Source organism: Octopus sinensis, linkage group LG2 (assembly GCF_006345805.1).
Source record: "Octopus sinensis linkage group LG2, ASM634580v1, whole genome shotgun sequence".
NCBI lineage: Eukaryota > Metazoa > Mollusca > Cephalopoda > Octopoda > Octopodidae > Octopus > Octopus sinensis.
The window spans coordinates 167345503-167360016 of NC_042998.1; the positions used below are offsets into that span (position 1 = coordinate 167345503).

The 14514-nt window shown below is 37.1% G+C and overlaps 1 protein-coding gene across 1 annotated transcript in view; it reads left to right on the top strand.

Moving 5' to 3' along the window:
• The first annotated feature begins 3285 nt into the window (after positions 1-3285).
• LOC115226680 (keratin, type I cytoskeletal 9-like) overlaps positions 3286-14514 on the top strand; it is a 66472-nt gene continuing 55243 nt past the window's right edge. Inside the window, exon 1 of the mRNA XM_029797699.1 lies at positions 3286-3469. Within this exon, the coding sequence (XP_029653559.1) occupies positions 3286-3469 (184 nt within the window). The remainder of the gene's footprint in view (positions 3470-14514) is intronic.

Sequence of the window (14514 nt, forward strand, 5' to 3'; positions counted from 1 at the left end):
GAAGCAAAGGTTTCTATGCCTTCTGGATCCATTCCAAGTGACTTCATAGTAGTCCTTACGCCGTCTTAAACCTTTTTTGTAGGTTTACGTCGATAGCGTTTTCCCTCTGCAAGCTCACCATAAAACATCTGTTTCGGCATGCGCTCATCCACCATTCGAACAATATGGCCACACCATCTCATTTACTTCTTCAAAATCATAGCTTTAATTGAGGTGATGCCTGCAGATGCAAGGACATCTGTGTTTGGAGTAAAAGAACTTCATTTAATGTTTAAAATGCAAGGAAGGCATTTTTGTTGGAATTGTTCTAACAATTTAAAATGCCTTTCATAACAAGTCCATATTTCACAAGAATACAACAGGGATGGTAAGACAAATGATTTGTAAAGATCCAGCTTTGTATTATTATTTATATGTCGCTGGCACCAAACATGTAACTCCAAGCCACCAAATGCTTTTGCTGCCCTTTGAATTCGCAAATGTATTTCTGTATCAAAATTTCCATCATTTTGTACAGAGCTTCCAAGGTAGATGAACGAATCGACAACCTCAAGTAACTTACCCTTAACAAGAATTTTAGGGGGATTACAAACAGTACCACACACAGGTTGATGTATTACACCTGTTTTCTTCAAGTTGATGGCTAAGTCAAAATCACCACAAGCTGAGTCAGATGCAGATACAAGAGATTGCAGACCTATTTCAAAATGACTGACAAGATTAAAATTATCAGCGTATAAAAGTTCCCTAATGAGTGAAGTAAAAACCTTCGTTTTGAATTTCAATCTGGTCAGATTAAAAACATTCCCTGTTGTTCGATATTTTATGTAAATAACCTCCTCAGAATTTTGAAAAGCATGTGACAACACAACAGCAAAGTATATTGCAAAGAGGGTGGATGCCTCAAGGTCTCCTTGCTCTACTCCATTTCACACAGCAAAAGATTCAGAGAGCCTACCACCAAAGTTAACTCTAGCTTACATATCTTGATGCAAAGCCCTGATCATGTTTACAAATTTTTCTGGGCAACCTATTTTCCTTAGACTTAGCCACAGAGCATTTCGATTAACAGTATCGAATGCTTTGCTCAAATCAACAAAGCACTGGTATAGAGCAAGATTCTGTTCAATGCACTTTCCTTGTAATTATCTGATAGTAAAGATACAATCAGCTGTGCCCCTGGAGGAACGAAAACCACACTGAGACTCAGACACTATATTTGGAAGTATGAAGGTATTTAAACGTTCTAACAAAATGCGGGCAAGTACCTTTCCAACCACAGACAAAAGCGAAATCCCACGAACATTATCACACAGATCCTTTGGCCCCGATTTATACAAGGAGACTAAAATGGCATCAATCTAGTCTTGAAGCTCTTTCTCAGTTCTCCAACAGTGACAAATTAACATATTTAAGAGTTCAAAATTGTGTTACCCCCATATTTCAAGACTTCTGCACAGATTCCATCAGACCCTGTAAACTTATTGTTATTCAGCTTATTCACAGCTAAATAAATATCACTTAGAGTTTGTTTAAATGCTATCTCTTCTCTCACTGGAAGGTGTTCGATTTTTCCTATCGTCCTCATGTCAGCGGATGACGGTCTATTCAAAAGTGCAGAAAAATGTTCTACCCAGCGCTTATGAATAGAAGTAGTGTCAGTCAGAAGCAAACGTCCATTTGCTGTTCTCACTGGAACATGCATACATACATACATACATACATACATACATACATACATACACAAACTTACACAAATAGAAAAACAAATACATGCTCCTTAGAATACACAGCCACACATACACACATTTACAGAAACACAGATACACACGTGCATACAGACACATATACACAGATATAACTGTATCAAAGTGTTCGTATAATGAAGAGTAAAAATTGCAATTTCTGTCAAGTACCAAACAGAAGTAGTCAATATAGGTAATATACATAAATCGCAGTATGTGTGTATAATGACTAACGCATACATTTCCACAATTCTCAACCGATTTTCTGCAAACTTTACACACACATTACTTATGTCCCAAGGATGGTCATGCACTATAACATTTTGCCCAGAATTCCCGCATAAACGGACGTAAATGGACATAGTTTTTTGTATGTAGGGTCTTCCATACCTTTCTAATTACTTCGACTGTCGATCTGTGCGGTGATCCTGTCAGGAAACAGGATTTGGAAGCTGTCATTTTGTTTACATATAAATAAATGTTTATGTTAATTTAAAACATTTATCAAAAAAAATCTTGTTTAGCTATTAGTTTTAGCACAACACATGTTATGTCTCCGTTAATTTTCTTTCATGTAAATAGATGTTTATATTTACCAAATTCGTTGTATGTACATATTTTTTGTATGTAGGGTCTCCCATACTTTTTTAATCTATATCGTCGCATAATGGCATTAGAGAATAGTTTTGACTGTGATCAGATTGACTAGCAACACTGTTCGCGATGAATATCCAATACCAAACAATCTTAATCTCCATATATTTAAGCTGCATCAAACTTTGGCAAGCTTACCTTTACCTATTCTGAGTTACATGAAAGGTGATGTTCCATTTCCTCTCATCTATTTGCTAATAACTTTGTTTACCTACCAGTGCGTTGTTTCACTTTAAGGATGCTTATTTACCCATCCATTATGACATTTCGACTGTTATCTATAGTTTCAAATATGCTTTAGCATTGTGACTCTAGACTTTTTAAACAATCACATATTATTCGTCCCAAAGAAACAACTTTTAAATAAGAATTGTGCTACCGCTAGCGAAAGCTAAACGTATCTTTCAGAAAGCTCCATACCAATTTCTCTTTATGCGGCATTCGCTGTTACTTTATGCACAGGCTATGTGGCAAGACAGAATAAAGAGGCTTTTGTTAGCTTATAATAAGAATCGATAATCACTTGGTACTCTAAAATCCATTTTCCTTCTCCAGATAATACAAGCATACCACCTAAAAAGAGAGCACGTATTGACAGAAAGTTTTCTGCAGCAGCGCTGACAGGTTAAGGAAACTGAGGACCGGAGGTCTTGTAGACTGTTGAAAAGAGCTGCTGCTGCTAGAGCTGCGACTATTCCAGGGCAGCGTGAAACCTATCGAGTGCCTGCTGCAGACGCAAGGGCTGCAGAAACCCCACAAAAGAGTTCCATCCGTCGGGCACACGAAACTGCATCTACTTCTGCCACGAGGGCTGAAGAAACCCCAGGAGAGAGTGTTATCCGTCGAACACGCAACGCTGCATCCACTTCTGTCACGCGGTTAGCAGATGACGATAAACCATCGGATGATGAGACTTCAGTCTAATGTTCACCGGAAGGCTCTTGCCCATGGCTATTGGAAGCCATCGAGTAGTCGATGGGCATCAAAGTCGCTCAACTATGATCTTGTCGAGGATTACGCCACCCATCGAGAGACTGTTGCAGGAGCTATGTCTGTAATATGTCCATATTGTAAGGCTCTTAGGTGGGTTGGAGAATCCAGTGGCCTATGCTGCTCAAACGGAAAGGTCTTAAGCCTGGCCTGCAAAACACTCCTCAACCTTTCATCTCTTTACTCCTTGTTCAACACCCTGATTTGCAGCAATTTATACAGAAAATTCGCATTTATAACCCTGCGTTCCAGATGACAAGTTTCGGTAACAAACCCCTTCATGTAGACTCCTATATGCCAACGTTCAAAATTCAAGGCCAAACCTATCATCGGATAGGATCTATTCTTCCTGTCAACAACGCTGAACATTGATTCCTTCAAATTTACTTCATGGGAGATACCACTGAGCAAACGGCTCGCTGAGCTCAGGGGGCACCTGGAACAAAGTGTAAAAAATACCACCAAAGCAACTTAAACCGTCCAAAGGACAGGTGTGTTTGCTAGTATCTATATATAGTAAAATAAAACATTTATTCCCTTAAAGTATTTAGGGCTGACTTGATTTTCCATAGCAAAATTTCATAACCACCGAATGGATGCTTTGCAATGGATTTTGTTGTATGTACAACCTTATGATTGCTATAGTAAGACAATCTTTTTTTTTTACATGTCCTGAATATATGAAAGATTTAGTTCGTCATCACTTTTATAACCATATACACACATACGTGTGTGTGTGTGTGTGTGTGTGTGTCTGTGTGTGTGTGTGTGTGTGTGTCTGTGTGTGTGTGTGTCTGTGTGTGTGTGTGTGTGTGTGTGTGTGTGTGTACGAATGTCTATACATACTTACTACAAAAATGAAGTATACATACATTAATACATACACACGTATATTTGTGTGTGTGCTTATTTGTATGAGAATTAATATATATAGGTATATAAACCAAAACAATAAACAATACAGTGTCTGAAACATCAAGCGGTCGCATCTTGATTCAATATCAGACGAGAGTTATCCTCCAGAAAATGAATAACTGATAAATTAACTGATAATAAGTTTTAATAGAAGTCGTATATATAAAAAGAAAAACATACCAACAGAACTAACAATTTTACTTCAAAAAAGAACAAAAGATCCTCTCATAGAACCCAGCATACCTAACGTCAGCCGTTAATTTTTGACATATATTACTTCGACTAATGTTAATGTATTCCATTCGCTTTGAAAAGCAACGTGTCTGTTTTCTTTACCCTCTCAGATGAACGCATGAATAAAGTGAACACGGTTAAACATTTGTCTTAAATCCGTATGTATTTGAATACATGATGTGCTCCTCCTGATTAATTATTATGGGGGAGACAATCTCTTCTAAATTAAGTTAAGCTCACACAAATTTGAAAATTTGTCATGTTTTAATCAAAGAATAAAAGCATATATATTTAATGTTTTGCTTTATTTTTGCCTACACGTTACATAGTTCTTCAAATTTCTAGTAGTTGGTAGCCGTGTATAACGTTATTTCATCCTCCTTTGGAATCGTCAGCACAGCATAACTTGAGACAGATAAATTAAGCTTTTACAAATTTAGACATATCTTAGAGAGAGGTGATAGTTTATATATATATTTGTATATAAAATTGAGCAAGAAACATGGAAACACGTTCAGAAATCGGTAAGGTACGGAGTTTGAATAACTTCGAAAATTTTTTACTCCTATCCTATTTCATTTGTTGCTCATGGAAGATGGGGAAAAGGGCTATGTGCTTTGCATCACCTACAGAATCATAGGGCGAATTATAGGTAATATCAAATGTAATTTACATGAAAGAGAAAATAATTAGATGAAACTATATCTCTAATAATATTCACGATAATACTTCAATTTCACTTGAATTAAATTTAACATTATTCCATAAGACAATAAAGAACCTCCTCATCCTTAGAAAGTTCAAATAATGTCGAAATTAAAGACAAAACATGAAATTAAGACATACATACATACATACATACTTACATACCGAAATTGCGAGGATAATCTGGTGCTTGACTGAGAATAGAGGGCTTCGAATGACCCGTCCTTGTTTTCATTGTATCATCTATCTGGATGTTTTGTTGTTCCTTTTTGTATCACCTAGCTGTCCGGATGTTTTGCGTTCTTATCCCATTTTGTATTTTATATATATATATACATACATGCATGCATGCATGCATGCATGCATGCATGCATACATACATACATACATACATACATACATACATACATACATACATACATACATACATACATACATACATACATACATATTGCCTAAATACTAATCTTGAGAAATTAGGCTTCTCAAAACCAGAAAGAGAAAGCTGATTTCAAGCCTTCACTGGAACTGTAAAAATTTGTAAAACCTTCCAGAAGTTTATCATTTAAGTATATATGAGCATGTCTAGACATGCAACTAGATGCATGAGAATACATATATGAAACTAAACATACAAATCTGCACATATACATACATACAAAACTACCTTATCGTTGCTGAAATTCCAATGAATCTAGGTTAGAAATTCCTTGGAGCTAGGTTAGAAACCGACTCCCTCTCTCTCTCTCTATTGGCTAGTAATCTTGAAATAACACTGAATAATGACATACATACATGCCCATTTAACCAGCTACAATGAAATTGAGAATGCAACTTTTTTTTTATATATAGTAGTCAATATAGTTCCAGTTAGATATACTGAGGTTGATGCAAACAATCGATACATCAAAGTTTAATGTAAGTACATCTACTAGTACTTACAAGTTGTTGCAGGTATGTCGTTTGTGTGGCCTGGTGGTTAGAGGTTTTGGACTCTCGATCGTAAGGTGGCGGTTTCGACACCCATATAGCACGTTGTTTCCTTGAGTAAAGCACTTAATTTCATGTTTCTCAAATCGACTCTGCTAAATTGAGGCAGATAACCATTCACAGGTTACCCCCTACTACGGACAGACACCTCTTTTATTAAGGTGGGGCTAATTGGACTCATACGCCATGTAAACCCAGGTATGCTCCAACTATGAAGCTGTACGTTCATGAAAGACATAAAAAAAAAGTGATAAGGTTTAGAAATACTAAATTTATTTAATCTGGGTTTTCTGTAATTATGATTTCAAGTTTTATCACAAAGCCAGCAGATTCCGCGGTAGAGATAGCTCAATTACATCGATCCCAGTGCTCTATTGGTACTTATATTATCGACTCAGAAATGATGAAAAGCAAAGTCGGCGGAAATCTGACGTCGACTGAATTTGACTTCGGAATGTAAAATCGGACAGCCTTTTGCCCGGCACTGTAACGATTCTGCCAGCTTGCCGCTTCTCTGTATTACTCATTTCTACTAAAGGCACAAGGCCTAAAACGTTTGGGGAGTGAGGCCAATCGATTAGATGAAATGCAAAGTCGACCTCGGCGGAATTGGAACTCAGAACGTAAAGATGGGCGAAATACCGCTAAGCATTTCATCTACCGTGCTAACTATTCTACCAACTCGCCGGTTCTCTGTAATAATCCTTTCTATTTTAGGCACAAGGCCTAAAATTTGGGGAAGGGGTCTAGTCGATTTCATAGACCCCAATACGTAACTGGTACTTATTTAATCGATCTCGAAAGATGAAAGGCAAAGTCGATCCCGGCGGAAGTTGAACTCAGAACGTAGCGGCAGACGAAATATCTATTTCTATTTCTTTACTACCCACAAGGGGCTAAACACAGAAGGGACAGACAAGGACAGACAAACGGATTAAGTCGATTACATCTACCCCAATGAGTAACTGGTACTTAATTTATCGACCCCGAAAGGATGAAAGGCAAAGTCGACCTCGGTGGAATTTGAACTCAGAACGTAGCGGCAGACGAAATACCTATTTCTTTACTACCCACAAGGGCTAAACACAGAGAGGACAAACAAGGACAGACAAACGGATTAAGTCGATTATATCGACCCCAGTACGTAACTGGTACTTATTTAATCGACCCCGAAAGGATGAAAGGCAAAGTCGACCTCGGTGGAATTTGAACTCAGAACGCAGCGGCAGACGAAATACTGCAAAGAATTTCGCCCGGCGTGCTAACGATTCTGCCCGGCGTGCTAACGATTCTGCCAGCTCGCCGGTTCTCTGTAATAATGAAGCCAATTTGCATATAAGTTTTCTTTAAAATGAAACGACTTTTATCCACCCAACGCTCAATTTCATGCCTTCATCATGGCTTTTTAAACCGCTACTACGATGTTTCAATATTATTATATACGAACCTGTATGAGAGTTAAAGAATACGAATAATGATAAACTCTATGACATTGCTAATCAATGCAGTAATCTGTAACCATAGTCATCTGTAACCAGTAGAAGAAGTAGTTGCTGAACTATTGGAATTGATATTGGTACACTATAAACATTTACATATGCTAAGTATTTCTTCGGTCTGTTGTTATAAATTCCAAACCTCAAAATAATTAATGGTTTTAATGTTTGAAGATTGGAGATTCATTCAGCAACAATTGACCACCATGTTTTCTATGATAAGTCATCTCCATAAAATTACATGTCCTTAGAATTAATTTCAAATTTTGGCACAAGGCCAGCAATTTCTTGGGTAGGATAAGTGGATAACGTCGACCCAGTACTCGGCGTCCTTCGAACTCAGGACATAACGACGGATGAAATGCCGCCAAGCATTTTGCCTGGGGTGCCAACGATTGTGCCGGCTCACCGCCTGAATTTTCTGTAGAAAATATTGAATGTTAGGAATGTACTACGCTGTATACCATCGCTGTACCGATACTGTAAATCATGTTTCCAACCTTCTTTGCACCAAAGACCGGGTGATCATGCACATAACAAAACACAATACAGTGCACAATATAATTCAATTATTACAAATATAATACATATATAATGCAGAAACACCTTCCAGATTGTGATAGTCAATAAATTAGAAACGAATATTCTTTACGTGCAGCATTGTACAGTGATTGGAGATATGTCCCTAAAAACACAAACTATTAAGGTTCATATTATTATACTCTGAAGAGCATGTGGTGTTAGGTAACCACCCTGGTACCTAATATCTGTTTATCTAATAACCAGTGCGAAACCATTTGTAAGTTCGGCTCAATGGATGTATAGTACTGTACACTTTGATTAATATGTGCGTCTGTGTGTGTGTGTGTCTAAGTAATATTGTATGCATGTATGAGTGTGAGAGTGCGTGTTGGGGTGGGTGTATATTCTTCGACTCTGAATCTGATATAATTACGGCAGAAAAGTAAAATAGGATCAATTGTTGTACATACATACATACATACATACATACATACATACATACATACATACATATATATATATATATATATATATATATATATATATATACATACATATATATATTATATATATATATCTTATTATAAATATATATATATATATGTATATATTAAAAAAAATGTATATATGTATATATATATATATATATATATATATATGTATGTATGTATGTATGTATGTATGTATGTATATGTATATATATAGATATATATATATTCTCTTATTTGTTTCAGGCATTTGACTACGGCCAGACTGGAGCATCATCTTTAGAGGTTTTAGTCGAACAAATCGGCGCCAGGGCTCATTCCTTGTCACCCTAGTACTTATTCTATCGTCCCTTTGGCAGAACCGCTAAGTTACGGGGACATAAATACACCAACAACGGTTATCAAGCGATGGTGGGGTGGTGGGGGACAAACACAGACACAAACACACAAATACACACACAACACACACACACACACACACACACACACACACACACACACACACACACACACACACACACACACATATATATATGACTGATGAAAGAAGGTCACGAACGACCCGTCCTTTTCATTCCTGTCCTAATTGTTGTTTCTCTTGTCCGCCTTTGATCGTCTGTCTGTCCGAATGTTTTATTGTCCTCTATTGCGTTTTTGTTCCATCTATTATTCTTTTATTCTTTTACTTCTTTCAGTCATTTTGATTGCGGCCATGCTGGAGCACCGCCTTTAGTCGGGCAAATCGACCCCAGGAATTATTCTTTTGTAAGCCCAGTACTTATTCTATTGGTGTCTTTTGCCGAACTGCTAGCTTACGGGGACGTAAACACACCAGCGTCAGTTGTCAAGCGATGTTGGGACACACACACACACACAAACATATATATATATATACACACACACACGACGGGCTTCTTTTAGTTTTCGTCTTACCAAATCCGCTGACAAGGCTTTGGTCAGTCCGAGGCTATAGTAGAAAACACTTGCCCAAGGTACCACGCCGTAGGACTGAACCCGGAACCACGCAGTCGGGAAGCAAGCTTCTTACCACGTAGGCATGCATATATATATATAAATAAATAAGATGACGTAATATAATGTCTAAAAGTTGATGAACCACCTATTGATCCATTTTCTCATTGCTCTCTCTCTCCTTCCTCTCTCTCTCTCTCTCTTTATATATATATTATATATATATTATATATATATACTCTTTTACTCTTTTACTTGTTTCAGTCATTTGACTGCGGCCATGCTGGAGCACCGCCTTTTAGTCGAGCAAATCGACCCCGCGACTTATTCTTTGTAAGCCCAGTACTTATTCTATCGGTCTCTTTTGCCGAACCGCTAAGTGACGGGGACGTAAACACACCAGCATCGGTTGTCAAGCCTTGCTAGGGGACAAACACAGACACACAAACAAATACACACACATACATATATATATATATATACATATATACGACAGGCTTCTTTCAGTTTCCATCTACCAAATCCACTCACAAGGCATTGGTCGGCCCGAGGCTATAGCAGAAGACACTTGCCGAAGGTGCCACGCAGTGGGACTGAACCCGGAACCATGTGGTTGGTTAGCAAGCTACTTACCACACAGCCATATATATATATATATATATATATATATATATATATATATATATATATATATATATGATATAAATAATATATAAATATATGCATATATACATACATACATGTACATACCTACATATATATGTACATGTACACGCATATATGGGTACAGGACACTATAGTTATAACTATAGTGTCCTTATAACTATAGTGTCCTTTACCCATATATGTATGTATATATATACACATATATATGTAGGTATGTACATGTATGTAAGTATATATGCATATATTTATATATTATTTGTATTATTATATGATCGAATGTCACGCATCCTTTTCCAAGTAAGTTTTATCTATCTATCTATTGATATATATATATATATCATTTTTTCATTTTCATTTTATCTAGTTTCAGCTCACGAGCTGTGGCCATGCTGGGGCGCCGCAATTATATATATATATATATGAAGAGAGCATGAGTGAACAGTAGAAAGAATAAGAGAGGATGAAGAAGCGAAAGAGTTATATAAGTACTTTTATACAAGTGTTTATGTGTGCTTGTATGTGTGTGTACATATACGTGTAGATATATATGTATTTATGTGTGAATATGTATGTGCGCGTGCGTGCGTATGTTCATATATATGTGTTTGTAAAGGGAGCTGTGTGTAAGGTACCTATGTATATATAATATATATATATATTGTTGCGTTGGAACCTGTTGCATTACTCAAGCCAAACTAAACAACCATAAAACCAAGTCGTAAAAAGCCACAAAAATAGCTACTTTGATCGCCTAAGAAATACACAATAAGTTCACTTAATAGACAAAGCTTGTTTAACGTTCACTTGTGGGACTTTCTAAATAGAGAGAACAATTGTTTGCTGGTATGATAAAAATAGCTGATTTTCTTAAAGGTGTTTATTTGGTGATATTTTGTAATTTTCCCAAGGGAAATCGTCTTGCTCATTTTGTATTAAAATATCGACTAAGATTAAAATTTACACTTAATTTTCATCGTTAAACAACTTTTTCCTCTGACCCCCTACCTCGCTACTTTGGGTGCCTTCTTCTTCTCCTCCTCCTTCTTCTCCTTCTTCTTCTCCTTCTTCTTCTCCTTCTTCTTCTTCTTCTTCTCCTCCTCCTCCTCCTCATTCTTCTTCTTCTTCTCCTCCTCCTCCTCCTTCTTCTTCTTCTTCTTCTTCTCGTCCCACTCCTCCTCCTCCTTCTTCTTTTTCTTCCTCTTCTTCTTCGTCGTCGTCTTCGCCTCCTCTTTGTTTCCCTTATTCCTCCACTTCCTCTACTTCCTCTTCTGCTTCCTCCTCCTTCTCTTCTTCTTCTTCTTCTTCTTCTTCTCTCCTCTTCCTTCTTCTTCTCATTCACTTTACCCCCTCACTCTCTTTCCCTCCTGTCTTATTTTCTCTTTTTTGTACTATTTTTGAAAGCTGTCAGTTTGATATTTTCTTTTTCATTTTCTTTTCAACCAGTAAACATTCTCACACATTGATCCATATACCTATAAATATATATAGAAAACTACTCGAAATCAGAAACGCATCAATACACACATCTTACAAACTTTAATATATCTTATATTGCACTCAACTCTTGTGTCCCTTCCAAATATATCATAACATCCATTTTCCCCGCCTAGCCCTTTCTCTCTCTCACGCTTTGTCTCTCTCTCCCTCTTCTCTCTCTCTCTCTCTCTCTCTCTCGCTCTCTCTCTCTCTCACTCTCTCTCTCTCTCTTTGCAAATCCCACAGCCTTGTAAGTGGTGAGTTCATAATAGACTCTCATGAAAGTGCATCTTCCTCGAAACATAACAGGGTGTTATGATATAAAAGACCCAATATTAAAATTCGGTCACGGATTCTCATATTTTCAAGAACACGCATAACATTTCATTTCATTCATCAATAAATACCTTAACTACCACATATAGGCATCGAACTGGCAAAGGCGGCAGGCTGGCAGAAACGTTAGCACGTCGGGCGAAATGCGTCGCCATATTTCGTCTGCCGTTACGTCCTGAGTTCAAATTCCGCCGAGGGCGACTTTGCCTTTCAGCCTTTCGGGGTCGATTAAATAAGTACCAGTTACGCACTGGGGTCGATATAATCGACTTAATCCGTTTGTCTGTCCTTGTTTGGCCCCTTGTGGGTAGTAACGAAATAGACATTTTACTGAGGTCAACAAAATGCTTAGCGGTATGTCTTTAGGCGCTTTACCTTCTGAGTCCATATTTTGCCGAGATCGAGTGTGCCTTTTGGATTCGATAAAACAAGTGCCTGGAGCGATGTAATCGAGTTACATTCATCCCCTAACTTTGTTGGCCTTGTGCAAATATTTATGAGAAATTTAGATATGATTTTCTCTAATAGTCTATAATTAGAGGTTTGAATACTCGTACGTCGAAAGAGTTCTCACTGAATTAAATTTAAGCAATAACACTACATATTTTAATCTATTACAGCTGTTCTTTTTCTCTTCTTTTATTCTTTTACTAGTTTCAATCGCTAAACTGCAACCATGCTAGGGCACCGCGTTGGAGGATTTAGTCAAACAGCTTGCCCCCATTAATTCGTCCCTTTTGCCAAAGCGCTAAGTTAAGGAAACGAAAGTAAACAAACGCCGGTTTTTAAACGGTGGTAGGAGATAAAGCGAAAGACATGCATGCGTACGCATATACACATGTGTGTATATATACACACAGAGACATGTACGCACGACTAGCTTCACACAGTTTCCGTTTACCAAATTCATCCTCCAGCTAATGATCTGCTCGGATCTTAATAAATACGAGGTACCACGCACTGAAACTGAACCCGAAACAACACGGTTGAGAAGCGAACTTCTTAATCACATAGCTATATTATTTTTTTTCTTTCTAATTCTATAATTCATATATGATTTCTATACGATCACCTGCCCCATTATGGATACGTATTTTAGTGAAAGAGCCTCAAGATGGTCCCTAGACTTGCTGCAAGAGAACCGAAAGAACTTTGGCTCAGAATCAAAATATTGTTTTCTTGCCCTAGAATGCAGGTCTAAATATTTTCTGGTGTTTAGTTACGCCCCTTTACGTCAAATACCGAAAAATACTGAGATTCAGCAATTTCGCATGTTACCTACTTATTTGTCGTCGTGTGCGAGTAATGCGAGAAAACAGTGATGGTGCCGACTAACTCCATTTACTTAATAATAAAATTAATATTTAGGGACCTTTATGCTATTTCTAAATGTTCACTGTGTAAAGAAACGAACTATTCCTTTCCAAATTGTTACCCAATTTGTACGCTATAGAAATGGGGGTATCCACCACAATCACCTCCTTAGAATATCAAGTTTTCTGTTTCAGCTGAAATATTGTCGGTGTCAAGTTTGCAATGTCACTATTTAGTATGAACATTATGTACTACTATAATGACCGTACAAACACTGACCTTGAGAATAGTTAAAATACATCATCATTACCACCACCATCATCATCATCATCATCATCATCATCATTATTGTAGTCATTATTCACCAGTGTCAGTTATACGAAGTTGTAGATATTTAAAGAGAAGAAATTATTTACTAAGGTACGTACGTGCGTACGAGTATCTTAATGCCTTACTACAAAACACATTTTTGGCTTTGTATCATTTTCAACGCACCGTACTGGTTTGACATTCACTACATATTTCCTTGTTGATTGTCAATGTTGGAGAGGTTTATCACATTAATTATAAATCCAGTTATATTTTTATTTGAATTATTCTTATTTATTTCTTATTTGACTTTTATTTATTTTCGTTTGGAGAAACACTCCATGATCGTTAATGTTTTATTATTTCTCTGTTTACAACGAATCAATGCAACACACACACACACACACATCAATTTAGAAATTTGACAATCGTCTGGGTAATCACATACTCCTTGTAGTATGTGATGGTCAAATGGATGTCGTCTGTTACTGTAGATTTCCTAGATCAAAATGGACCTGGAGCTAAGCAATAACAATAAAAATATTTCAAACACTACCTTTATCATACTGAAAAGATCGGTTCTCGTCTGATCACCGAAGTTAAGCAACGCCGAGTCTAATTAGTACTTAGATGAGTGATTGCTTCGGGAACCTACATGCTGTAATTAGTTTCAGATGCTGGCGTGGCTGTATGTTGTAAGAA